Source organism: Tachyglossus aculeatus, chromosome X1 (genome assembly GCF_015852505.1).
Source record: "Tachyglossus aculeatus isolate mTacAcu1 chromosome X1, mTacAcu1.pri, whole genome shotgun sequence".
Classification (NCBI taxonomy): domain Eukaryota; kingdom Metazoa; phylum Chordata; class Mammalia; order Monotremata; family Tachyglossidae; genus Tachyglossus; species Tachyglossus aculeatus.
In genome coordinates this window covers 73797723-73822025 of record NC_052101.1, presented here as the reverse complement: position 1 = coordinate 73822025, position 24303 = coordinate 73797723, and the positions used below count along the sequence as shown (strand labels likewise).

The following is a 24303-nucleotide window of genomic DNA, read 5'->3' as shown; positions in this document are numbered from 1 at the left end:
TTCGCTTGGGGTCATAAACAGCCCTGAACAGGGTGGGGGAGGGCTTTTGTCAGGCAGGTCAGGGTGGGGGAGGGCTTTTGTTAGGCAGGTTTTGTGGTGGGAAGTTTTGGCGGGCATTCTTCTTCCGTAAAAAAGGGTGTACAAAAGGATGGAAGGAAGGGATGGGAAAACAAAATGGAGATCAGACAAACCTGATCACAACATTATTACAATGCAGAGGCAGGGCAAGGGGAGAAACTCGCAAATAGTCCAAATAAGGACATCATAGGGCTCGGTTTCCACCCCACGGGGGCTCTGTCAGCTGGTCCTGAGTGTCACGATCTTTTCTTTTGCCACCCCGCCCCCCCCATCCACTCCCTTTTTCCTGGAGCTTCAGCCTCCGACACATCTGACAGACTCCATCTTCCATCTTCAAAGTTCCACTAAAATCACACTTTCCTCAGGAGAGAAGCAGTGTGGTCTAGTGGCTAGAGCACAGGCCTGGGAGTCAGAAGGACCTGAGTTCTAATCCCACCACTCTTGCTTGTCTGCTGTGTGAATTTGAGCAAATCACTTCACTTCTGTTCTCCGGGCTTCAGTTATCTCATCTGTAAAATGGGGATCAAGACTGCAAGCCCCACCTGGGACAAGGACTGTGTCCAACCTGATTAACTTGTATCTACCCCAGCACTTAGTACAGTCCCTGGCACAACGTAAATGCTTTATAAATACCTAATTAATCTCTCCTCTCCCATCCTATTTCCCAGTCAATCAATAGTATTTACTGAATGCCTTGGGAGAGTACACTTAATACCAATGCTACTAGAGTTGGTGGACAAGATCTCTGCCCACAAGGAACTGCAGTCTAGAGGGTGATGGACATTTGAAATAAAGACAGAGAGGGGGAATGGCAGGGTATCGGAAGGGAGAGGGCCCCCATTCTTCCGCTTCAGCACATCCCCAACAACTAAGCACTTGGGAATTCACCCCTTCCTCTTTGTATTATGTAACTATTTCTGACCTCCTTTATTTCCCCAATCTGTAATTTGTTTTCATGTCCTTCCCTGTTAGATTGCAAGTTCACTGTAGGCAGGGATTGTGTCTACCCTCCTAAGATCTTAGTACAGAGCTCTGCACACAGTAAACACACTGTACTAAGCACAGTAAAGGCAGCCTCTGCTCCCCTTCTTTCATAGCCAGATTACCCTCAGTGAGTGATATTACCCTCAATCAGTCAATGATATTGACTATGAAAGAAGGGGAGCAGAGGCTGCTTTTCTCCCCGTGCTCCTCTTGGAGCCTTGCTTTGAAAAAATGTGTACAGGAACAGCCACACTGGTTCTTTTTTTTTCCGACTGGTGTGGTGTACCAGATCTTTCCAGCTTGCTTTTACCTCTGGTGGGGTCCTCCATTTGTAATAAATCAATGGTATTTACTGAGCGCTTACGGTGTGCTGAACACTGTACTAAGCATTTGGGAGAGTACAATATAACAGAGACACGTGCCCTGCCCACTACAAGTTCACAGTTTAGATGGGGAGACAGTTACTAATATATATATATATATATATATATATATATATATATATATATATATATATATATTATACTCTATAACGTAACTCCCATTGATGAGTTAATAGTAATAATAACTGTGGTATTTGTTAAGCGCATACTACGTGCCAAGCACTGTTCTAAGATAATCAGGTTGACACAGTCCCTGTCCCACATAGGGCTTACAGTTTTAATCCCCAATTTACAGATGAGGTAACTGAGGCCCAGGTCCTCAGGGAATAGAAATTAGGTGAGTGGGCTACTCTGTATGCTGATGAAGGTGGAGCCCGGGCTTGGGAGTCAGAGGATGTGGGTTCTAATTCTGCCTCTGCCACTTGTCTGCTGTGTGACCTTGGGCAAGCCACTTAACTTCTCTGTGCCTCAGTGACCTGAATGGGGATTCGGACTGTGAGCCCCACGTGGGACAATCTGATTAACTTGTATCTACCCCAGCACTTGGAACAGTGCTTGGCACATAGTAAGTGCTTAACAAACACCAAAATTATTATTATTTCTACATCCCTGAAAGGGTTAACTTTATTCTTGGTGGGAGAGGGAAGGTTTGGCTTTGGGTAGAGGAAGGGAGAAGGTTGGAGTCTCTGGATGCACCCCTTTCAGAGGGATTTGTCTAAGAAGCAAGCATGTTGTATGCATGAGCTGCATTTTCTCTCTCTTACTTTTGGCCTTGTTCTTTGTTTTTATTTTAGTTTTTGTCTTTAAAGCTCAGTTCCATTAATTGTTAGCAACACATGGAAATGATCTCCCAAACCCATAGCAACAGCCATTGTGGGTGCCCACTGTGCCACACAGCACTGAGTACAGTGCCCAGCGCTTAGTACACATAATACACATAATAGTAATAATTATGGTATTTGTTAAGTGCTTACTATGTGCCAAGTACTGTTCTAAGCACTGGAGCACTGTTCTCGATTAACAAATACCATCAATATTGTGAGTCAGTTGAGGCCCCAGCAGGGCCTGGCATGGTCTATTCTGTTCTGTTCTCTGTTCATTCCCTCTAGAATGTAACTTATTGTGGGAAGGTATCTACCAACTCTGTTGTATCACATTCTTCCAAGCCTTTAGTACAATGTTCTGCACACAGTAAGTACTCAATAAATACCACTGATGGATTGAATCTCACTGGCATGTTCCATTCTGTGACCCTGGCCGGCACCTGCTACCTCTGCCAGCTGTCTTGTTGGTGGCTGGTGGCTACAGGTGGTTAGGGTAAGAGAGTATGGATGATTCAGTGCAACCTGTCACCACTACTATAAGAACAATTCAGGTGTGTATTGGGCCAGCTAGGCTTCCCCACCTCCCCCACCCAACCTTGAAGTTCCACAAGAGTGGGCCCCTCCATGCTGGCATTTTGGCCAAAGAGACATCAGTGCCACGCAGCAGTGCCCATGGTGTTTGAGCAGCCCCACTAAAGGATACGAAGCTCACCCTGGTGGGGTAAAGGGTTAGGAAATGTGTACCGCTTCAATTCTGTGCACAGAATGCAGAAGAGATTATCCTTCAGTGACATTCACACACATAGATAAAATTCCACCCTCAGCAGTGAGAGACAGCTAGGCAGATACAGAAGCAGCCTGATGTAATAATAATAATAATAATGGCATTTGTTAAGCACTTACTATGTGCAAAGCACTGTTCTAAGCACTGGGGTAGATACAAGGTAATCAGTGTGTCCCACATAGGGCTCAGAGGCTTCATCCCCATTTTACAGATGAGGGAACTGAGGCCTAGAGAAGTTAAGTGACTTGCCTAAAGTCACAGAGCTGACAAGTGGCTGAAGCAGGATTAGAACCCACGACCTCTGACGCCCAAGCTCGAGCTCTTTCCACTAAGCCACGCTGCAGAGCACAGGCCTAGATGTCAGAAGTCAGGTTCTGATCCTGGCTCTATCACTTTCCTGCTGTGTGACCTCGGTCCTTCTCTGAAGAACCGCTTAGCTAGTGTGCCCGAGTGGTTTAGGATTCATACACACGGGGACACACATCCATTAGATTTTAAGTCCAACGCCTTAACTGCCTGTTGCCACACTGCCTACAGGGTCCATCGGAGAAAGACTGTAGTCCATGGATGTGATCTCAGAACCAAGCTGGCCTTTGAGGGATCCTCAACTCTGGAGATTATTTGAATGAGCATAGAAACTGAAGGTCCATTGCCAACGATGAATTAATAGCTAGTAGAGTTGCTCTTCATTTAAGAGACAACATTGTTCACGGTGAGGTTTTATCTATGGGTGGTAGTGGCCTGCACGTGATATTCACAAGAATATAGTAGTGGCCTTTTCTAGCCCCTTGCCTTTCAGGTGAGCATTGCTTAGATCTCAGTGGTCAAGAGAGGAAAGAAACGTCTGTCCTACTACCAGCAGGACATGTGGTTGAGTTGTTTATGCAGTAGTGGTAATGGTTTACATTGAGCCATCCATACTCTCTCGACTGGCCCTCGTATACCCAGAGGGACACATTGCAAGACAGCTGGTAAGGAGAATGGTGCATTCTCTGGTTCCAGAACAGAATAGTTCTGAGACCTGAACAGCAGTAGGCACCACGGTGCCCTCACCCATTTCCTGAGTATGATATTCAGAGTGGCTTAGTAAGTGCAAAAGCAAGAAATGGAAAACAAAGAGCAACAGCCATGAAAAAATGCAGTTGTCCTCTGCTCAACTAATTAGACCAGAGCCAAAAAGTAGCCAGAGCCTAAGTAAATAAGAGTGGTTATTTCGAAGGGCGGTGTATTGTCCCCAGCCTGTCATTTCTGTCTCTGAGATTTGGAAGGACTTTTTTCAGCAACTGCCTGACCACAAAACCTCCTCCCAACAACCGCTGGTTTGTTGAGAAAAGACGTCTCCGAAACAAGAAGCATCCAACATCCGTCTCTGTGAACCATTCTTCAATGGGCTGTGTGCAACATCTCCAAGGGCTGTTCAATCCATTTCACAGCCTTCCAGCCTGTGGGTTACAAGTAACATCATCCTTTCTAGGTGAGGAAAGGATGTCACCTTGTCACCCAGCGTCCTGATCATCAGGGCTTTGATAAGGTTGAAGAGAGTGAAGGAGTGAGAGAAAACATTAAATCATTCTACCACACCAGCTAGAAAGCCAAGATCAGGGCAGCCCCACTTACCCGGCAGCCCCCTTTCATGAGTTAGGCCAGCAAAAGAGCACATAAGCAACAGAATTGGCTTACCCTGTTTAATGCCTTCCTTTTGCCAAAATCCAGTTTGTATTAGAGCGGCCACTGATGGCCTTTGCGGATACCAAACATTCAGGCACATGTGACATCACACAGGTTTTGCTGGGTACACAGACTAATGCAATAATGCCATCCATGCCATTTTGTGGAAGTCCATTCGAGGCCACGCAAACCTAGAATTTCTTCTGACCCACCACCAACCACTTTCTCCAGAGCCATGGAATTCCCCTGCAAACATGAGAGCCATTGATGAGTCATGGGACTCGGTGGTAGGAGCCAAGGCAGAGGGCAACTGGAGACTTGAAATAAAAATACCAGTCATAAAAGCATCTGCTGCTCTAGCCATCCTGGGCAGGGGCCAGGCCAGCTGAAAAATGGACTACCTGATATGAAACTGGACAAATGGCCACCATAGTTTGGTACACTCTTGTTGAGTGAGATGCTCACTACAAATGGTCAAAGTATTGACAAGTGTGAGCTCTTAGTACAGTGCCAAACACTTAGTACAGTGCTCCACGCAAAGTAAGCACTAAATAAATACCACTGATGATTTGAAAAAGAAAGTACTGGTGCAGAGAGTGGAAAAAAGGGAAAGAGAAATACAATTAAAACAGGTGGATCCAGTGCTGAAGCAGGTCCCATCTTGGGCCCCGGGTACTTGTCACTTTAACCTGATGGAGTTAAGCAGAGGAGACCCAGTGCCTCAGTTCCCTGCTGGGGATCCTCTCAGCCCCCCTACAGGGAATTCTGAAACTGATATCTACAGCTGCTGCTGGTGCCACATTCTGCCTTTTGTGGTAGGGTATGGAGTAAATTACTGACTTCCTAGAAAATAAGTACTAAAAAGAAGATTCATTGGCATCTAAGAAAGTAGTGAGGGCCCCATGACCCTGATCTGCTTCTGCTCCCCTCCACTTTCTGATTGCAGTCCATCTTCCAACTCTTGCCCCCCTACCTCCTCACCTGTTGGTTCCAGAGAGTGCGGTTCTTTTTAAAAAATGGTATCCAAGTGCTTACTTTGTGCCAGACACTGTTCTAAGTACTAGGATAGATACAAAGTAATCAGGTTGGACACAGTCCATGACCCACAAGGGGCTCCCAGTCTTAATCCCCATTTTACAGATGAGGTAATGGAGGCACAGAGATGAGTGACATTTTCAAGGTCACAGAACAGACAAGGGGCAGGGCGAGGATTGGAATCCAGGTCCTTCTGACTCCCAGGCCTGTGCTCTATCTGCTAGGACATGCTTGCTCTGCAGTTTGTCAGGTCGCTAGCCTCCCCACAACTCCAGTGTCCAGAAGGGAGGGGTTGGACAAGGCTGGAGCAGGTGTGGCTGCCACTTCCTCCCTCCCCGTAGACTTCTTCTGTAAACCATGGGGGAAATCTTGCCTGGCCATAAGGAGGGCGTGACCCTCCCATGGATCACATTTTTCACCCCAATCCTGAGCTTTATATCCAGTAAGAGTGAAATATAAAAAGGCACTTCAGGCTGATTGCTTTAGAAGAGCTGGAGAACTTTATTTAAGCATCTTTAAGTTTAATTTGGGAAGTTTTGAAAATATCATCATCATTCTCTGGTCAAAAAGGTCCTACTCATGTTGACTTTTAAGAACAATATATGTGTGTTTGCGTGTGTGTGCATAGAGGGCTACGTACATATTTACATCTGTCCACAAAAAGGAATTGTTGATCTTCCAGACATGGTGCAATGGTATGGGTCATGCCTATCAATGTTTCCTATTGACTAAAGATCCAGCTATAACTGAGACATCACCTCACGAGGAAAGTGAAATCAGGATTGCCAGCTGCTAAGAACTAACTTGGTCTTTTCCTTGCTGCCACTGATCAACTTTTTGCACCATGAATTAAACACAGTCTGCGGCCACTACAACTTAACTCTAGATTGTGAGGCAAGGTCTGAGTTCTGCATTGTAGGTCAATGGCCTTTCCTTTTTGAAGGGGTCACCAGATCGGAGGGTGGAAAATGGAGGGTTAAATGATGGAGCATGACAAATAACAACTCAGCTGTTTACATGTTCTGTACCTAGTATAATGAAACCAGATGTGCAGCTCCAGCATCTTTCTCTGGAATCACAGTAACATTCCTGCAAACCCTTCTTCAACTGTCTCACAACTTCCTCGTGATAAATGGGATCCCCTTCTTTTTTCCCATGCAAATTTCTTTCTCCAGGGGATGGGTTTGCTAAGCAAGTCAGCCAACCGGGGTAGAAGGCCTTGGTGGGAATCCAGTGCAGGGTTCTGGCTGGAGCTGTCTCTTCAAGAACTGGAGATGGTCTCCCCAGAAGACTCAGGCCCCAACCCAACTGCACTGCTTCAACCAGGGTAGTTCTGTTTCTGCACTCCAAGAACCTAAGGGGAGAGTGCAGTGATATTTGACCATCTGATGTTCTAAAGAATAACTAGTGTATATGCTCAAGTGGGAGGAAAATACTATGCAAATAGTGACAAGGAAACAGTAGAGTATTAAAGAAAGGATTTGGCTCCAGCTCCCCCAATTCACCCCACTGTGCCTCACTCTCATTAAGGTTCTAGTAGCAGTGGCAGATATTTTCACTGTGGGGCCATTCCTAGGGAAGGCCAATAGGGTTTGATGATACCATAGTGGGCAGCTGGAGGAGGGAGATCGGTTCTGCACCCGAGTTACCAGGGCCCTAGCTAACTGTTCTCTCCTCTCGCTGCCAATCCACAGTGGTTCAGGGATGTCTGGAGACCTATGTATGTCGGGGCACGGGTGTGTGTGTGATAAAATGCCCATCTGGGAATCAAAGGGCTGGGTGATTTAGGGCAAATGCTCCATTCTTTAACCATATCCATCCTGCCCATGACCAATTGGGCCCCAGAGCCCCACAACTCTTTAAGGATGCTCTTGTTTCACTGGCATTTTTGAGGCTCATTGCTATGATGGAGGAAGCCACCACAGATTCCTCATTAGATTATGGAGGCTAGAGGACTAGTAATAAATAGGATGTGCCTGTCTCCAGCAATGGTGGCACTAGGACAGCTGATATAAGCAGGGGTGTCATTCCCACCCTTACTACCAGTCCAGGGTGGCAGGTGACCTTGTGCTCAGTTGGAAAACTGTCCAGAGTCCGTGAGTCACGGGAGTGGTAGGAAAAAAGGTGATGGTTTTGCCCCACTCCTTCTTTCTCAGACACAGCTGCTCTCTGATCATTTACTTGACTTGCCCCCATTTTAATCTTTTTTGTGCTTCGGTTTGAATTTGGGGTTGGGATGAATCTAAATTTTCCAACTGAGTTCTCATAAGTGCAAGGCATCAAACAGTGTTTCAGAGTCACAAAAGGAGCAGAAGCTTAAGGATAAGAGCCAGAAGTCAAAGTTCAGCTAAGTGGCGGTGGACATGGGGGAAAAAGTATCCCATGTATTTACTCATGGGACCAGAAAAGCAAGCAAAGAAGGGCTCAAAGTCCTGGTCCAGACACCTACACCCTATCAGTTACTGGGAGATCAGTATCCTCCCAGCCTCTGCTGCAGCCAGACTGACTTCAGTCCCCTGGTCTGTGGCTCCCAAGCAGCACGGGCAAGCCAGGAAAATGTGGCTCCCAGAAAAGCTTCCTCACAGGTGCCACCTGTATTAAATCCAGCAAATACAGGTTGGGGAGGGGATGAAGTCCCTGAGTCCCTCAAGCCCTGAGATGCTGGCATACCTTGCAGCTCTTTCTGCCTGCAGAGTCACTCTCAGCAGCTCACCATGGGGAAAGCCCCTGGGAGACCTTGGGTTCAGAATCTTCTAGAGATTGGCACAGATTGATTATGCAGAACATTCAAGGAGAGGCTTCAGCTAATATGCTGAAAATGTCAAAAGTGCTTTACCCACAGAGCCCCAAGCTCTTGCCACAGACAGGGTGAACTGTGGGAGCTTCCCCACAAGGACTGGAGAATCCAACCATCCCACTGAGGAGCTCCACTTTGAGGGCTCCAGAGTTCTCAAGATCTTGGCCAAAAGTTAATAGACAAATGGATGTTAGGATGCATCCACAGTGTGGAGAGGGGCTGTTGGCCATTCCTGCCCCACTTCTCTTGCTAGTAAACCTACCACTAAGTGCTACATCTTTGCATTGAGATACCTTGTCTCAGATCATGCCTTGTTAGAAGCACTGCTACTAGGGTAAGAATGTCAGGAAAAACCTGGCACTAGATGTCTGTTAAGAACAGAGGTGTTGGAGTGGAGAGGTTTACATCAAGTAGGATGGACTATTCCCAGGAGTTTTTGTAGAAGTTACTCTCTCCTTGCTGGCAAGCGTGGTAGTTCTCCGTAAGTTTTCTTTGACTTTAATGAATTCAGGTGTGTGTTCTTCTTCCTTTATTGGTTCCTCCTCCAGCTGAAGAAGAGAGAATCAGAAGGTTCATTTGGGGGTGTATCCCAGTGGGAGTCATCAAAGAAACTGGAAACAGTTTATCTAGGCTTGGCCTTCCAAGATGGTCAACCAGTCTCTGGACAGCTACACCAATCCATTATTACTGCATGGGAATGGATGGAAAGTGTTGGCTTCACAGGCTATGTGTTAGACTCCCCTTCCCCACCTCAGCCCCCCACCTCCAGATTTGAGTTCCCTTAGGGCTTTTCTGCTCACTCACGGCCTACACAAGTATTTTCACTCCAGAATGTCCTGAAAGGATACTTGAGCTGGGTAAAAATAAAGAGAACTCCCTGGCTTCAGAAGGTCTGTAAAACTAAGCTAAGCTTCCTCTATGCCCCCCCACACGCCTGGGGGGCGGGGGTGAAAAGACTTTGCCCTGATGTCTCTGAACGAAGCATATGGAGGTTTGTTCTACCTGATTCATTCTCTGTTGTCTCTTCAGGAGCTCTTGTTCAAAAGGAGAGTTACGTTTCTTTGCTTCCTCCTCTTCCTTCTTCTGTTTAATCATCTGATTTCGTCGCCTGTGCTCCAGGACTCTCTGAAGCTCTGGCTTCTTATCCAGACCCAAGCCTCTGTGAGATACATGGCAGGGACAAGGAGGTTTGAGGTGAAAAAGCAGCTTTGCTAAATTCTTTCCTTAACTCTCACGCAGCAAGCCTTGCAGTTACTTACTGGGAACTGGAGTTGGGGGCTTCTGCCTGCAAATTGTGGCTCACCACTAGCTTGCGACGTTTGTTGATTAGGTGGTGTTCCTGTGAGCCTCAGTTTCCCTGCCTGTGAAATGAAATGCTGGTATATCTGTTCTCCTCTGATTCAATGGGGCATGGGTGTTGAATAGGGGAGGCGCTCAGGCACCAGCAGCCTATTGGTTCCTCCTCCAGTTCATTTCCTTTCTTGCTCAGGTTGGCAGAGCAGCGGCCGCAGCCAGAAGGACCCAGAGGGTGTGGTGGGAGAAAGGGACTGTGTGAGTACTTCCCTCTGTGGCTACTGCTGCCTCAACCTGGTGAAACAGCAGGGATTATGGGCTTGGAGTGGTTTGGCTGGAAGGGGAGTTGAAAATCAGGCAAGGATTCAACTTGGCTTGGTCTGGCCAGGACTGGCCTTGAGAAACATTTCTGAAGAGATTTCAGAAGGCAGAATCTCAGCACTACAATTCTCATTGTCACTGTTACTGATTGTCTCTGCACAGCTATCAGAGTAAAACCTTCTTCCCACCCTGTGGGATGGGATAGAGGTTTTGGATGTGTTCAGCTTGAGGAATTTCCCAAGTTCCTCTGGTTTATTGCTGTGTTGTACTTTCCCAAGCGCTTAGTACAGTGCTTAGAACAGTGTTTGGCACATAGTAAGTGCTTAACAAATACCATTATTATTATTACAGTGCTCTGCACACAGTAAGTGCTCAATAAATACGACTGAATGAAACATCCCCTCTGCTTGGTTTGGTTTTGTCCTGCTTTTTACTCCAGAGAGAAATCAGGGGACTGATGGGGCCTCAGGACATGCATGTCAGGTTTGAACTCATTTCCCCCACTTTGTATGGAACCTAAGGAGGCAGGTAAAGGGCTGCAGTCAAAACAAAGGTGGCAGGGTCTTGCTGCTTCAGTGCTGTTTCTTGGGACATCTTGGGGGTAGCAGGGGAGCAGCCTCTGGATGCATGGGGGGAAGGGGGAGTTGGGTAAAAGATAAAATTCCCATGAGGCCTCTGAGGTCAGGAGGGCAGATGGGCAAATCTGTGAAGGGCCCACTGATGACTCCAATCTCCCTGTCCCTTCCTGATCACGGACCCCTGCTGGATTGGTCATAAGGTTAGGGCTCACTGAGGGGTATGTGTGGTGTTACAAAGTTCCAGAAGGTAACTACAGGTTTCCTCCTTCTAATTTTTTTTTAATTGTACTTGTTAAGCAATTACTATCAATCAATCATATTTATTGAGCACTTACTGTGTGCAGAGCACTGTACTAAGCACTTGGGAAGTACAAGTTGGCAACATATAGAGACAGTCCCTACCCAACAGTGGGCTCACAGTCTAGAAGGGGGAGACAGAGAACAAAACCAAACATATTAACAAAATAAAATAAATAGATATGTACAAGTAGAATAAATAGAGTAATAAATATGTACAAACATATATACATATATACAGGTGCTGTGGGGAAGGGAAGGAGGTAAGACAAGGGGGATGGAGAGGGGGACGAGGGGGAGAGGAAGGAGGGTGCTCAGTCTGGGAAGGCCTCCTGGAGGAGGTGAGCTCTCAGTAGGGCCTCGAAGGGAGGAAGAGAGCTAGCTTGGCAGATGGGCAGAGGGAGGGCATTCCAGGCCAAGGGGATGACGTGGGCCAGTACTATGTGCCAGGCACTGTATTAAGCACAGGAGTAGATTCAAGCTAATCAGGTTGGACACAGTCCATGTCACATATGGGGCTCACAGTCTTAATCCCCATTTTACAGATGAGGTACCTGAGGCCCAGAGAAGTTAAATGACTTGCCCAAGGTCACACAGCAGACAAGTGATGGAGCTGGGATTAGAACCCAGGTTGGTAGGCCCATGCTCTATCCACTAGGCCACGCTGCTTCCCAGAGAGGATGAGGGCCAATGCTTCATTTCTATTTCTGCTCCCGGCACATTCTGTGTGTGCTAAGATGGGGTCCAAAACTGTGCCCTCTAGCTCTCGGACTCTTCCATTGCCACCAAAAAAAGCACCGCCATAACTGCTGCCTTCCCTCCCACCATCAAGTAGCTCCACTTCTGGCATGCTCCATGTACTCCGGACCAGGGATACTAGTTGCTTCCATGTGCTCTCAGACTCCTCCATCCCCACCATGACTTTGAGCTATTTTGTGTATTTGCTCTCGTGGTGTTTTAGCGCTTCATCACTCCTAATGGGTTTGTCTCCAGTCCCTTCTCCCCACTGAAACGCTTAGATTGTGAGCCTCTGAGTGACAGGGACCAGGTCTACTTCCCACCTGTGTATTAATAATTATGGTAATTGTTAAGCACTTACTACATGCCAGGCACTATACTATGCTCTGGGGTGGATACAAAAAATTAGGTTAGACACAGTCCCTGTCCCGCATATGGCTCACAGTCTCAATCCCCATTTTGCAGATGAGGGAACTGAGGCATAGAGAAGCGAAGTGACTTGCCTAGGGTCGCATAGCAGACAAGTAGCGGAGCCAGTATTAGGATCCATGACCTTCTGACTCTCAGGCCCTTGCTCCATCTTCTACACCAGGCTGCTCCTATTCTCCCCTGGTGCTTAGTACAGTGCTCTCTGCACACAGTAAACACTTGATGAATACTACTACTACTGACAAGCCCCTTGATTGAGCTTGCTCCCGCTTCAGCATCGGTAGCACCTACTACATGCAGAGCACTGTACTTGTGGTTGAGGTTCTTCTCCCTTAAATTGCCTAAAAGGTCAGAGGGTTTGGACCACTGACAAATTTTGCCTCTTGGTCTCCATCCCAATCTAAATACAAGATTATGGAGGCCCTCCATCCTCTTCTACCTTTTGTGGTTCATGAGGAGTTCTCTGTGCAGTTCTTGGTGGCTTTTTGAGGCCTTTACAGGATTCAAGAGCTTCTTGGGTTTGATGAGTTCGGTATCTCGATCCATATAATCTGGATGAGCCATGGTTTTCCCAATTTCAGGTTGCTCCACCTGGATTTCCGAATACAAAGAAGCTGCAGGAAGAGAGAGATGAGAGATCTGGATGAGAGGAAAGAAGCAGCCACATTCTCATCTCAACTGGAAACCCCGGGTTCATTTATTAAGAATCAATCTCTACATATTTTTAAAACATCTGTGGTTATAAACCCTTTTTTAAGAGCTGCTGCCAGTGACTGAACTGACCAGCCATATTATTATATTCTTATGAACCAAAATGACCTTGTTCATTTCAGGCCATAGTCACTGTTCTCTATCTGGGAAACAGCCAAGGGAAATTCAACTTTGGGTCAATTTTTAACCCTTCTATTTATTCAGTAGTTCACTTTCCAGGAAGCAGGCCATTCTCAGAGTCAACAAGGCCTGAAAATGATACCCTGTGGATTCTATGAGTATCCACAGGGAGTGGATGACTGAGAATGAAGTAGTTACTTATCCTTTCTGCTCTGAGGCGTGGTTTCATTTTAATCATAGTGAGACTGGTCTCTAAAGCAAAGAGACCCTGGTCTGGTGCCCCCAGGCACCAGATGGGTGTTTTGTATCCTTTGGCTTCTTTCAGGGGGGCCTGGAGCTCTCTCCCTAAGAAGGAGACATATTTGTGTCCTGGCCCTTTTTCCACACTCTTCTAATGACTTCCACTGACTCAAGGTGGCTGGAAACTAGCCTTGGTCTCAGGGATTCCACTGTCCTCGTGTACAAGTTTCCAGAAGTGTAGGGTGAGAAGCTGGGGAGAAATGTTTGGGGCTCTCAAGAGTTTGGCCTGGTGGGGTTTCCTCAGGGTGATGAGTCACATACCTTAGTACAGTGCTCTACACACAGTAAGCGCTCCATAAATATGACTGAATGAATGAATGAATACCTAGGCCTCACAGACACGGCAGACTATCACCCTCCCCCCACCCTCCCTTCACCATTCTAGCTTTGGGCCAGTGCCAATACCTACATCAAAAGTGTTACCAAATGTGGTTCTTTACTTGGTCCTGTGCAGAGCAAGTTGGCCAGTCTTGATCATTGGGCCCTGAGGCTGAATGGAATGAATCAAGATACTATCCTTACCCTTTTTTTTTTTTTTTAACAGGAGCTGTTGTTTGAGGCAGAGGGGGATGAAATGGGAAAAGAGGATATAGGGGGGCTTTAGAGAAGAAAATATATCCTGATCTGCATCACTCATGCTCCTCACAGTGAACTGTGCCATAGGCCCAAAGAATTGGAAGCAGTGGTAGCCAGATATTTCAGTAGTTCTCTGCTGCCATAATGTTGGGTGCTCAGCCCCTTTAGACTTTATCCAGTGCCCCTGAAGAGATTTCCTTGGAATGGAATGGGTAATTTGCCCACAAGGAAATGGTAGAGCTGGAGCAGGAAAGTTTTCACTATGCTGGTTCCAAGGTCTTCTGGCTGCAATATACTTCCTAGACAATGTGAGTTAGTGTGGGACTATTTCTGAAGGAAATAAATTTCCAATGCAAGCTGTCTCTCTCCTCTATGCTAAAGCTGGTTGGGGGAGTGGTTGGGGGGAGAGGGTGGTAGAACATGGTAATTCCTGATGAAGGTTAGAACACAAATTCACAACTTTCTGTTCAAATGAAAAAAATCATAATTGCCCCGTATTTGCTGGGAGAGTTGAGAGTAATTCAATCAATCGTATTTATTGAGCACTTATTGTGTGCAGAGCACTGTACTAAGCACTTAGAGTGCAACTGACAAGCAATGTGGCCTAGAGAAGCACCGTGGTCTAGTAGAAAGAACACAGGCCAATTCTGACTTTGCCACTTACCTGCTATGTGACCTTGGGCAAGTTACTTAAATTCTCAGTGCTTCAGTTTCCTCACCTGTAAAATGGGGATTAAGACTGTAAGCCTCATGTGGGACAGACTGTGTCCAAATTTGTATCTACCCCAGAGCTTAGTACAATGTCTGGCACATAGTGAGTGCTTAACAAATACCATGAATAATAACAGTAGTACAATACAATAGAGTTAGTAGACATGATCCCTGTCCTCAAGGAGCTTACCATCTACAGCAAGGGGCAGACATTAAAGTAAGTTACAGATAGAGAAAGCAGCAGAGCATAAGGCAATATATGATCAAGTTCCACATGGGACTCACAGTCTAAGTAGGAGGGAGAACAGGTGTTGAATCCCCATTTCGTAGATAAGGGAACTGGGGCAAGGTCATACAACAGACCAGTGGAGGAGGTGGGATTAGAACACAGGTCCTCTGACTCCCAGGCCCATGTTCTTTCCACTAGGCCATGCTACTTCTCATGATGACTTAGGATAATTGGGGGGGAGGGTCTAGAGATCGAGGGTCTCTGTTGGGGGACTGGGCAGTTTTTTGGGAGTGGGTGTGTGGGAGTCCTCTACCAATACTCTGCACAGAGTAAGTGCTCAATAAATATCATTGATTGATTTGGAGGGAAGGCAGGTTATGAAGTAAAACTTGAATCAATAAAATTGAATTTCAATTTACAGGGTCACAGTTGAAAAAAAGGGGCAGGCATGATAGGTGTGATAGGCTGTTCTTTTAAATTAAAGCAACACAAGAAAATTGATTTGTGCTCTGGTGGGAAAAGTTCAGCATCACATAGTGCATGACCATAGCTTGATGACCAAGCATTAAGCTGCTCCTATATTTGTAACAGCTCATTGCAGAAACCCCAGTGACTCAGCATTTCCAAAGGAAGCAGCAGCCCACACAGATGTAGTTTATTGGTTCGAAGATCATTAAAATCAACCTGTGAGAGAGGCTGAAGCAGGCAGACTAGGGACAGGCATTTGGGTTCTGCAAAGCACAATTTCTGTTCAGCGCAGTCCTGAAAGACTACAAAACAAATTCAGTAAAAGCAGGGTTATTCATTCTTGCAGCATAGCTGTAGGAGATACATCAATTAATCAAATATCAAAGTGTCAACTAGGATCCTTGTGTCCATGTAATCTATGCCTCACAGAGCAATAGAGGAAGTGATCTGGTTATTAGAGTGAATTATGGAATAGAGAGGGGAGAGACTGGAGGCAGGGAGACCAGTGAAGAGGCTGATACTTTAGGTTAGTCAAGATATAGAGGAGCAGCGTGGCTCAGTGGAGAAGAACACGGGCTTTGGAGTCAGAGGTCATGGGTTCAAATCCCAGCTCTGCCACATGTCTGCTGTGTGACCTTGGGCAAGTCACTTAACTTCTCTGAGCCTCAGTTACCTCATCTGTAAAATGGAGATTAAGACTGTGAGCCCCATGTGGGACAACTTGATCACCTTGTATCCAGCGCTTAGAACAGTGCTCTGCACATAGTAAGCGCTTAACAAATGCCATTATTATTATTATTATTATATAACTGGTGCCTTGAACAGGGTCATGGCCATTTGGATGGTGAGGAAGAGGAGGGGCTGGGAAATGTCGTGGAGGTTAAGCTGACAGGATTTAGAGACAGAACCAACCTGAGAATTGAAAGAGTGTGATCTGAGGTGTAGGGGAAAAGGGAGTTAATAAATAAGAGCGAGAGACCTGATGGGGTAGTGCTTGAAAGTCAGGGGTAAAGAGGGTGAGGACTCAAGGTTAATACCTAGGCTGCAGGGGCTGATATTGCCATTCCTGTTAAACACGGGCAAGTAGAGAGGCACAGGGAGGTGAAGGGACTTGAGAGAGATCCACAAATCTCAGAGACCCGCAGGGAGTTGAAACAGAGATCTCATTTGGGCTAGTCCAGTACTAGCATAGTAGCAGCCTAACAGAGAGAACACGGGCCTGGGAGTCAGAGGACCTGGGTTCTAATCCCAACTCTGCCACTTGTCTGCTGTGTGACTTTGGGCAAGTCACTTAACTCCTCTGTGCCTCAATTACCTCATTTCTAAAACTGGAATTCTATATCTGTTCTTCCTCCTATCCAGACTGTGAGGCCCATGTAGGACCTATTATCTTGTATCTACCCCAGTGCATAGTACAGTTCTTGGTATGTAATAAGAGGTTAACAAAAACCACAATTATTTTGATACAGTACAGGGCCAGGAAAAAGAGACTGTCGATAGTGCAAACCATCTCCACCACTGCAAAAGCAACTCAAGTGCTCGTCTTGCTGGTGGTAAAACATATGCTTTTCCCCTCATAACCATTGGTGTCTGAGCAATGTTTGCCCCAATGACAAGGGGCCAGAAAAAATACCAGGGCTGTGTGGACAAAGTGTGCAAGAGATTCCCTCTCAATGACACTCACTGATACAATCTCACTGTAGGCTGCCTGAACTGAAGACTACTATCACCAGAAAAGTACAGTATTAAGGACCAGGAGCAGATAAGAAGCACTGGGAGGTTCATGACGAGTCTGGGGCTTCGAAAATGAAAGACAGGACCCATTCCCACCTCACACTCTCTGTGCTAGTAGGGTCCAAATTGAGCCGAAAGGGGACTTGAAAAGGGAATCATCATTTTGTCAAGCCACCACTTAAGTAGTGGAATGTAGGTCAATTAGCCCAACATAATGATGGCTTAATGATGGCTTTCCAGGAAGTTGTCTTACCTGTCATGGAACCCATCCCATCTCACAAACCCACAACCTTGGTGTCATCCTTGACTCTACTCTCTCATTCACCGCACATTTCCAATCCGTCACCAAATCCTGCCGGTTTCACCTTCACAACATCGCCAAGATCTGCCCTTTCCTCTCCATCCAAACCGCTACCACGTTAGTACGATCACTAATCCTGTCCCGACTGGATTACTGTATCAGCCTCCTTTCTGACCTCCCAACCTCCTGCCTCTCCCCACTTCAGTCCATACTAAACTCTGCTGCCTGGATTATCTTTCTACAGAAATGTTCAGGGCATGTTATACCCCTCTTCAAAAATCTCCAGTGGTTGCCTATCAACCTCTGGAGATCTACAAAAAACAAAACTCCTCACTACTGGTCTCAAAGCTCTCCATCACCTCGTCCCATCTTACCCTCACCTCCCTTCTCTCTTCTACATCCCAGCTCGCACACTCCACTCCTCTGGCGCTAACCTTCTCACTGTGCCTCGATCTTGCCTGTCCCACCTTTGACCACTGGCCCACGTCCTACCTCTGGCCTGGAATGCCCTCCCTCCTCAAATCTGCCAAGCAATCACATTTCCCCCCTTCAAAGCCCTACTGAAGACTCACCTCCTCCAAGAGTCCTCCCCAAACTAAGCCCCCCTTTTCCTCAGCTTCCCCTCCCCTTCACCATGACTCACTCCCTTTGCTCTTCCCCACTGCCCCACAGCACTTATGTTTATATGTATGTATCTATAATTCTATTTATACTGATGCCTGTTTACTTGTTTTGATGTGTATGTATCTATAATTCTATTTATACTGATGCTTGTTTACTTGTTTTGATGTGTATGTATCTATAATTCTATTTACTTATACTGATGCCTGTTTACTTGTTTTGATGTGTATATATCTATAATTCTATTTATTTATGTTGATGCCTGTTTACTTGTTTTGATGTGCATATATCTATAATTCTATTTATTTATATTGATGCATGTTTACTTGTTTTGATGTCTGTCTCACCCCTTCTAGACTTGTAAGTCCAGTGTGGGCAGGGATTGTCTCTATTGCTGAATTGTAGTTTCCAAGTGCATAGTACAGTGCTCTGCACACAGTAAGCACTCAATAAATATGACTGAATGAATGAATGAATGGAACCGTGCTGTGGGGGAGAACCTAGTGCAGCAGCCACAGAAGGTGGCAGACTGTAAAGAGTTTCAAACCCAATAACTAAACCAGTACAGTGCTAAGCACTTAATACAGTGCTAAGCGCTTAGTACAGTGCTCTGCACACAGTAAGCGCTCAATAAATACGATTGATTGATTGATTATTTGCCATTATATAAAATCTGCATTGCCTGGGTGAATTACAAGAGAAAGAACAGAACAGCTCTAAACTCTGTCCAGGATCTTCTCGACAAGTTTGTCCCAATTCTCAACTCATTGGAAAAGTTTGCAACTGGAAATAAGGGAAATTGGGTAAAAGCAGATACTTCCAGAGGTTTCAGATGGAAAGTAAAAATGTAGAATTAAGGATCAGAGAATGAAGAGATCTGATGCAATTTTTATTCCAGATAAGCAAAAGCTAGTAAACATGGAGATAATGGCTGAAATGAAAGCCAGGGGTCTGATCCATGGATCACCTTTTTGATGGCTTTGGTACCTAAGCTTATAAAGAAATCACATATTCCAGGTAACTAAAAAGGGTGCTTTGAGCTGATGAGGCAGTTGTATGTGTCAAGAAGTTAGGTAAGCTTTGAGCAAATGTTTATTCTGGAACCAGTAAGAAGGAATCGTTACTATAGTAACTTACATTTCACATTATTCTTATATCATCATCATCAATCGTATTTATTGAGCGCTTACTGTGTGCAGAGCACTGTACTAAGCGCTTGGGAAGTACAAGTTGGCAACATATAGAGACAGTCCCTACCCAACAGTGGGCTCACAGTTTAAAAGGGGGAGACAGAGAACAAAACCAAACATACTAACAAAATAAAATTAATAGAATAGATATGTACAAGTAAAATAAATAGAGTAATAAATATGTACAAACATATATACAGGTGCTGTGGGGAAGGGAAGGAGGTAAGATGGGGGGGATGGAGAGGGGGACGAGGGGAAGAGGAAGGAAGGGGCTCAGTCTGGGAAGGCCTCTTGGAGGAGGTGAGCTCTCAGTAGGGCCTTGAAGGGAGGAAGAAAGCTAGCTCGGCGGGTGGGCAGAGGGAGGGCATTCCAGGCCAGGGGGATGACGTGGGCCGGGGGTCAATGGCGGGACAGGCAAGAACAAGGCACGGTGAGGAGATTAGCGGCAGAGGAGCGGAGGGTGTGGGGTGGGCTGTAGAAGGAGAGAAGGGAGGTGAGGTAGGAGGGGGCGAGGTGATGGAGAGCCTTGAAGCCCAGGGTGAGGAGTTTCTGCCTGATGCGCAGATTGATTGGTAGCCACTGGAGATTTCTGAGGAGGGGAGTAACATGCCCAGAGCGTTTCTGGACAAAGACAATCCGGGCAGCAGCATGAAGTATGGATTGAAGTGGGAAGAGGCACGAGGATGGGAGATCAGAGAGAAGGCTGATACAGTAGTCCAGACGGGATAGGATGAGAGCTTGAAAGAGCAGGGTAGCGGTTTGGATGGAGAGGAAAGGGCGGATCTTGGCAATGTTGCGGAGCTGAGACCGGCAGGTTTTGGTGACGGCTTGGATGTGAGGGGTGAATGAGAGAGCGGAGTCGAGGATGACACCAAGGTTGCGGGCTTGTGAGACGGGAAGGATGGTAGTGCCGTCAACAGAGATGGGAAAGTCAGGGAGAGGGCAGGGTTTGGGAGGGAAGACAAGGAGTTCAGTCTTGGACATGTTTAGTTTTAGGTGGCGGGCAGACATCCAGATGGAGATGTCCTGAAGGCAGGAGGAGATGCGAGCCTGGAGAGAGGGGGAGAGAGCAGGGGCAGAGATGTAGATCTGGGTGTCATCAGCGTAGAGATGATAGTTGAAGCTGCGGGAGCGAATGAGGTCACCACGGGAGTGCGTGTAGATCGAGAACAGAAGGGGACCAAGCACTGAACCTTGGGGAACCCCCACAGTAAGAGGATGGGAGGGGGAGGAGGAGCCTGCAAAAGAGACTGAGAATGAATGACTGGAGAGATAAGAGGAGAATCAGGAGAGGACGGAGTCTGTGAAGCCAAGGTCGGATAGCGTGTTGAGGAGAAGGGGGTGGTCCACAGTGTCGAAGGAAGCTGAGAGGTCGAGGAGGATTAGGACAGAGTATGAGCCGTTGGATTTGGCAAGCAGGAGGTCATTGGTGACCTTTGAGAGGGCAGTTTCCATGGAATGTAGGGGACGGAAGCCAGACTGGAGGGGGTCAAGGAGAGAGTTGGTGTTGAGGAATTCGAGGCAGCGCGTGTAGACAACTCATTCAAGGAGTTTGGAAAGGAATGGTAGGAGGGATATGGGGCGATAACTAGAAGGTGAGGTGGGGTCAAGAGAGGGTTTTTTTAGGATGGGAGAGACATGGGCATGTTTGAAGGCAGAGGGGAAGGAACCAGTGGAAAGTGAGCGGTTGAAGATGGAAATTAAGGAGGGGAGAAGGGACGGAGCGAGAGATTTCATGAGATGAGAGGGAATGGGGTCAGAAGCACAGGTGGCCGGAGTAGCACTTGAGAGGAGGGAGGAGAGCTCCTCTGAGGATACTGCTGGGAAGGATGGGAGAGTAACAGAGAGTGTTGAGAGCCGGGGGGTTGGAGAATGGGGGGAAGTGACTTTGGGGAGATCGGACCTGATGGATTTAATTTTGTTAATGAAGTAGGAGGCCAGATCGTTGGGGGTGAGGGAAGGAGGAGGGGGAGGAACCGGGGGCCTGAGAAGGGAGTTGAATGTACGGAAGAGCTGGCGGGGGTGATGGGCATGGGTGTCAATAAGGGAGGAGAAATAGTTTTGTCTGGCAGAGGAGAGGGCTGAGTTAAGGCAGGAAAGGATAAACTTGAAGTGAACAAGGTTGGCATGGTGTTTAGACTTTCGCCAGCAGCGTTTGGCAGCTTGAGCATAAGAGCGAAGGAGGTGGACAGTGGCAGTGATCCAGGGCTGTGGGTTAGTGGTACGAGAGCGGCGAAGGGAAAGGGGAGCGAGTGAGTCTAGCTGAGTAGAAAGGGTAGAGTTGAGAGCAGTAATCTGATCATCAAGACTGGGCAGAGAGGAGAGGGTGGTGAGGTGGGGTGTGAGGCGCTCCGAAAGATGGATGGGGTCAAGAGAGCGGAGATCTCTGTGAGGGAGTAATATGGATTTACAGGGGAAAGGAGTGTGAGTGAGGAGGCAGGTGAGAAGATTATGATCAGAGAGAGGGATTTCAGAGTTGGTGAGGGTGGACACAGTGCAGCGATAGGAGATGATGAGGTCGAGGGTATGACCAAGCTGGTGAGTGGGTGAGGTGGGGTGGAGGAAGAGGTTGGCAGCGTCGAGGAGAGATAGAAGGCGGGCGGCAGAGGAGTCATCAGGGATATCCATGTGGATGTTGAAGTCTCCGAGGATCAGAGTGGGCATGGAGAAGGAGAGGAGGAAGGTGAGGAAGGGGTCAAAGTCGTTAAAGAAGTTGGAAGTGGGGCCGGGAGGGCGGTAGATGACAGCTACAAGAATCTGGAGGGGGTGGTAGAGGCGAATAATGTGGGCTTCAAAGGAAGGGAAGGAAAGGGAAGGGGGAGGAGGGATAGTGCGAAAGCGACATTGGGGGGCGAGAAGGAAACTGACACCTCCTCCTTTTCCGGTGAGTCCGGGGGAGTGGGAGAAGAAGAGGCCTCCACTGGAGAGAGCAGCAGAAGAGACCGTGTCGTCCGGAGACAGCCATGTTTCAGTTAGGTCGAGGAGGAGTAGAGAGCTGGAAAGGAATAGGTCCAGGATGAAAGGGATCTTACTTAAAACGGAGTGGGGGTTCCAGAGGCCACACTTGGCAGCAGCTGTCGAGGGAGGGAAGGGAGGGGGAAGGGTGCGAGGGGTGGGGAGGGTTTGGATTGGGATGAGTTGGCGGGGTATGTAGAATGCTATGTCCAAGAACAACAGGCTGTCTGGGCAGCAGACTGAGAGAACATAAACATCTATTTTGTAACAGTTGTTCAGAAAATTTACACAACCTTCTTTGTAATGAAAATAGTTTTTGGAGTTTCCTAGCTCTGTCTTTGTCAGGATTTCTTCCTGAATCAGTGATAATGAATACAAACCAGCCACAGAAGCCAGAGGTTAGTTCAACTTCCAGATATTTACATTGGCTACTTCAATGTCTGCAGGAGTTTTAGTGATGAAAAAAAATCTCAAAATCAAGAAAGGAGAATAAAACTATCCCCTGAGTAGGAGAAAAGATGCCAAATCCAAACAGCTTATATATTGGGAGAGATGATTCAGATTTACTAAGGAGCAGCAAAGGCCTGGCCAGGGAGGGTGGCTGGGAATCACTGAGAGCTGCCTTTCCAGCTGAGGTGAGTACAATAATAATGATAATAATATGGTATTCATTAAGCACTTACTATGTATCAAGCACTGTAGTAAGTGTTGGGAGCACTATAAGACTGTGAGCCCATTGCTGGGTAGGGACCATCTCTATATGTTGCCAACTTGTACTTCCCAAGCGCTTAGTACAGTGCTCTGCACATAGTAAGCGCTCAATAAATACGATTGAATGAATGAATGAATAAGTCCCTGTCCCACTTGGGGCTCACAGTTTAAGTAGGAGGGATGGAAAACATGTATTTAATCCCCATTTCGCAGATGAGGGAACTTAGACACAGAGAAGTGAAGTGACTTACCCAAGGTCACACAGCAGGCAAGTGGCAGAGCCAGAATCAGAACTCAGGTCCTCTCTCAGGCCTGTGCTCTTTACACTCGGCCACACTACTGCAATACTCCCTGGAGCTGGCACCATACAGCCTGCCTGGATGTATTACCCTTGAGTCAATCAATCAATCAATCATATTTATTGAGTGTTTACTGTGTGCAGAGCACTGTACTAAGCGCTTGGGAAGTACAAGCTGGCAACATATAGAGACAGTCCCTACCCAACAGTGGGCTCACAGTCTAGAAGGGGGAGACAGAGAACAAAACCAAACATACTAACAAAATCAAATAAATAGAATAGATATGTACAAGTAAAATAGAGTAATAAATATGTACAAACATATATACATATGTACAGGTGCTGTGGGGAAGGGAAGGAGGTAAGATGCGGGGGATGGAGAGGGAGATGTTGGGGGGAGAGAAAGGAAGGGGCTCAGTCTGGGAAGGCCTCCTGGAGGAGATGAGCTCTCAGTAGGGCCTTGAAGGGGGGAAGAGAGCTAGCTTGGCGGATGGGCAGAGGGAGGGCATTCCAGGCCCTAGGGAGGACGTGGGCCGGGGGTCGGTGGCAGGACAGGAAGGTTGAGTAGGTTGAGTCCTTCTACAGAGGCCTGCCTTGAGTTTTCTGAGCTTCTTTTTTTTTTTTCCGGCTCCGCCACTTGTCAACTATATGACCTTGGGCAAATCACTTAACTTCTCTGTGCTTGTTACCACATCTGTAAAATGGGGATTAAGACTGTGAGCCCCACATGGGACAACCTAATTACCTTGTATCTCCCCCAGCGCTTAGAACAGTGCTTGGCACATAGTAAGCACTTAAATACAAATACCATTATTATTATTATTTTAAAAATGGTATTTGTTAAATGCTTATTATGCATTAGGCACTGTTTTAAGCACTGGGGTAGGGACAAGATAATTAGATTGATACAGTCTTTGTCCCACATGGGGCTTACAGTTTAAGTAGGAGGGAGGACAGGTATTGAACCCCCATTTTGCAGATGAACTGAGGCCCAGAAGTTAAGTGATATCAGTGGCAGTCTAAAGGAGCAGGGGGCCAGCTGCCATAAAATTTGCCATCCTGGGCTTTGGCCTTGATGGCCTTTAGGAAAGACTCTCCTTGGGGGCTTCTGCCATGCAGCAGGAAGTGGAAGGCTGTGGACAAGCTGTTTATGAGTAGGGAGCTTTGGG

The 24303-nt window shown here is 46.9% G+C and overlaps 1 protein-coding gene across 7 annotated transcripts in view; it reads right to left on the bottom strand.

Annotated features, from left to right (window-relative positions):
* Window positions 1–6239: 6239 nt before the first annotated feature.
* FAM107A (family with sequence similarity 107 member A) overlaps window positions 6240–24303 on the bottom strand; it is a 92641-nt gene continuing 74577 nt past the window's right edge. For 6 of the 7 annotated variants that reach the window (XM_038740638.1, XM_038740639.1, XM_038740641.1 and 3 more), the window contains 3 exons: window positions 12649–12823; window positions 9556–9712; window positions 6240–9101 (listed from right to left, as the gene is read on the bottom strand). In XM_038740638.1, the coding sequence (XP_038596566.1) occupies window positions 8955–9101; window positions 9556–9712; window positions 12649–12823 (479 nt within the window). In that variant the 3' untranslated portion in view covers window positions 6240–8954. Of the gene's footprint in view, window positions 9102–9555; window positions 9713–12648; window positions 12824–14580; window positions 14606–24303 lie in introns of those variants that run through there. The other variant, XM_038740645.1, reaches the window with a different exon arrangement.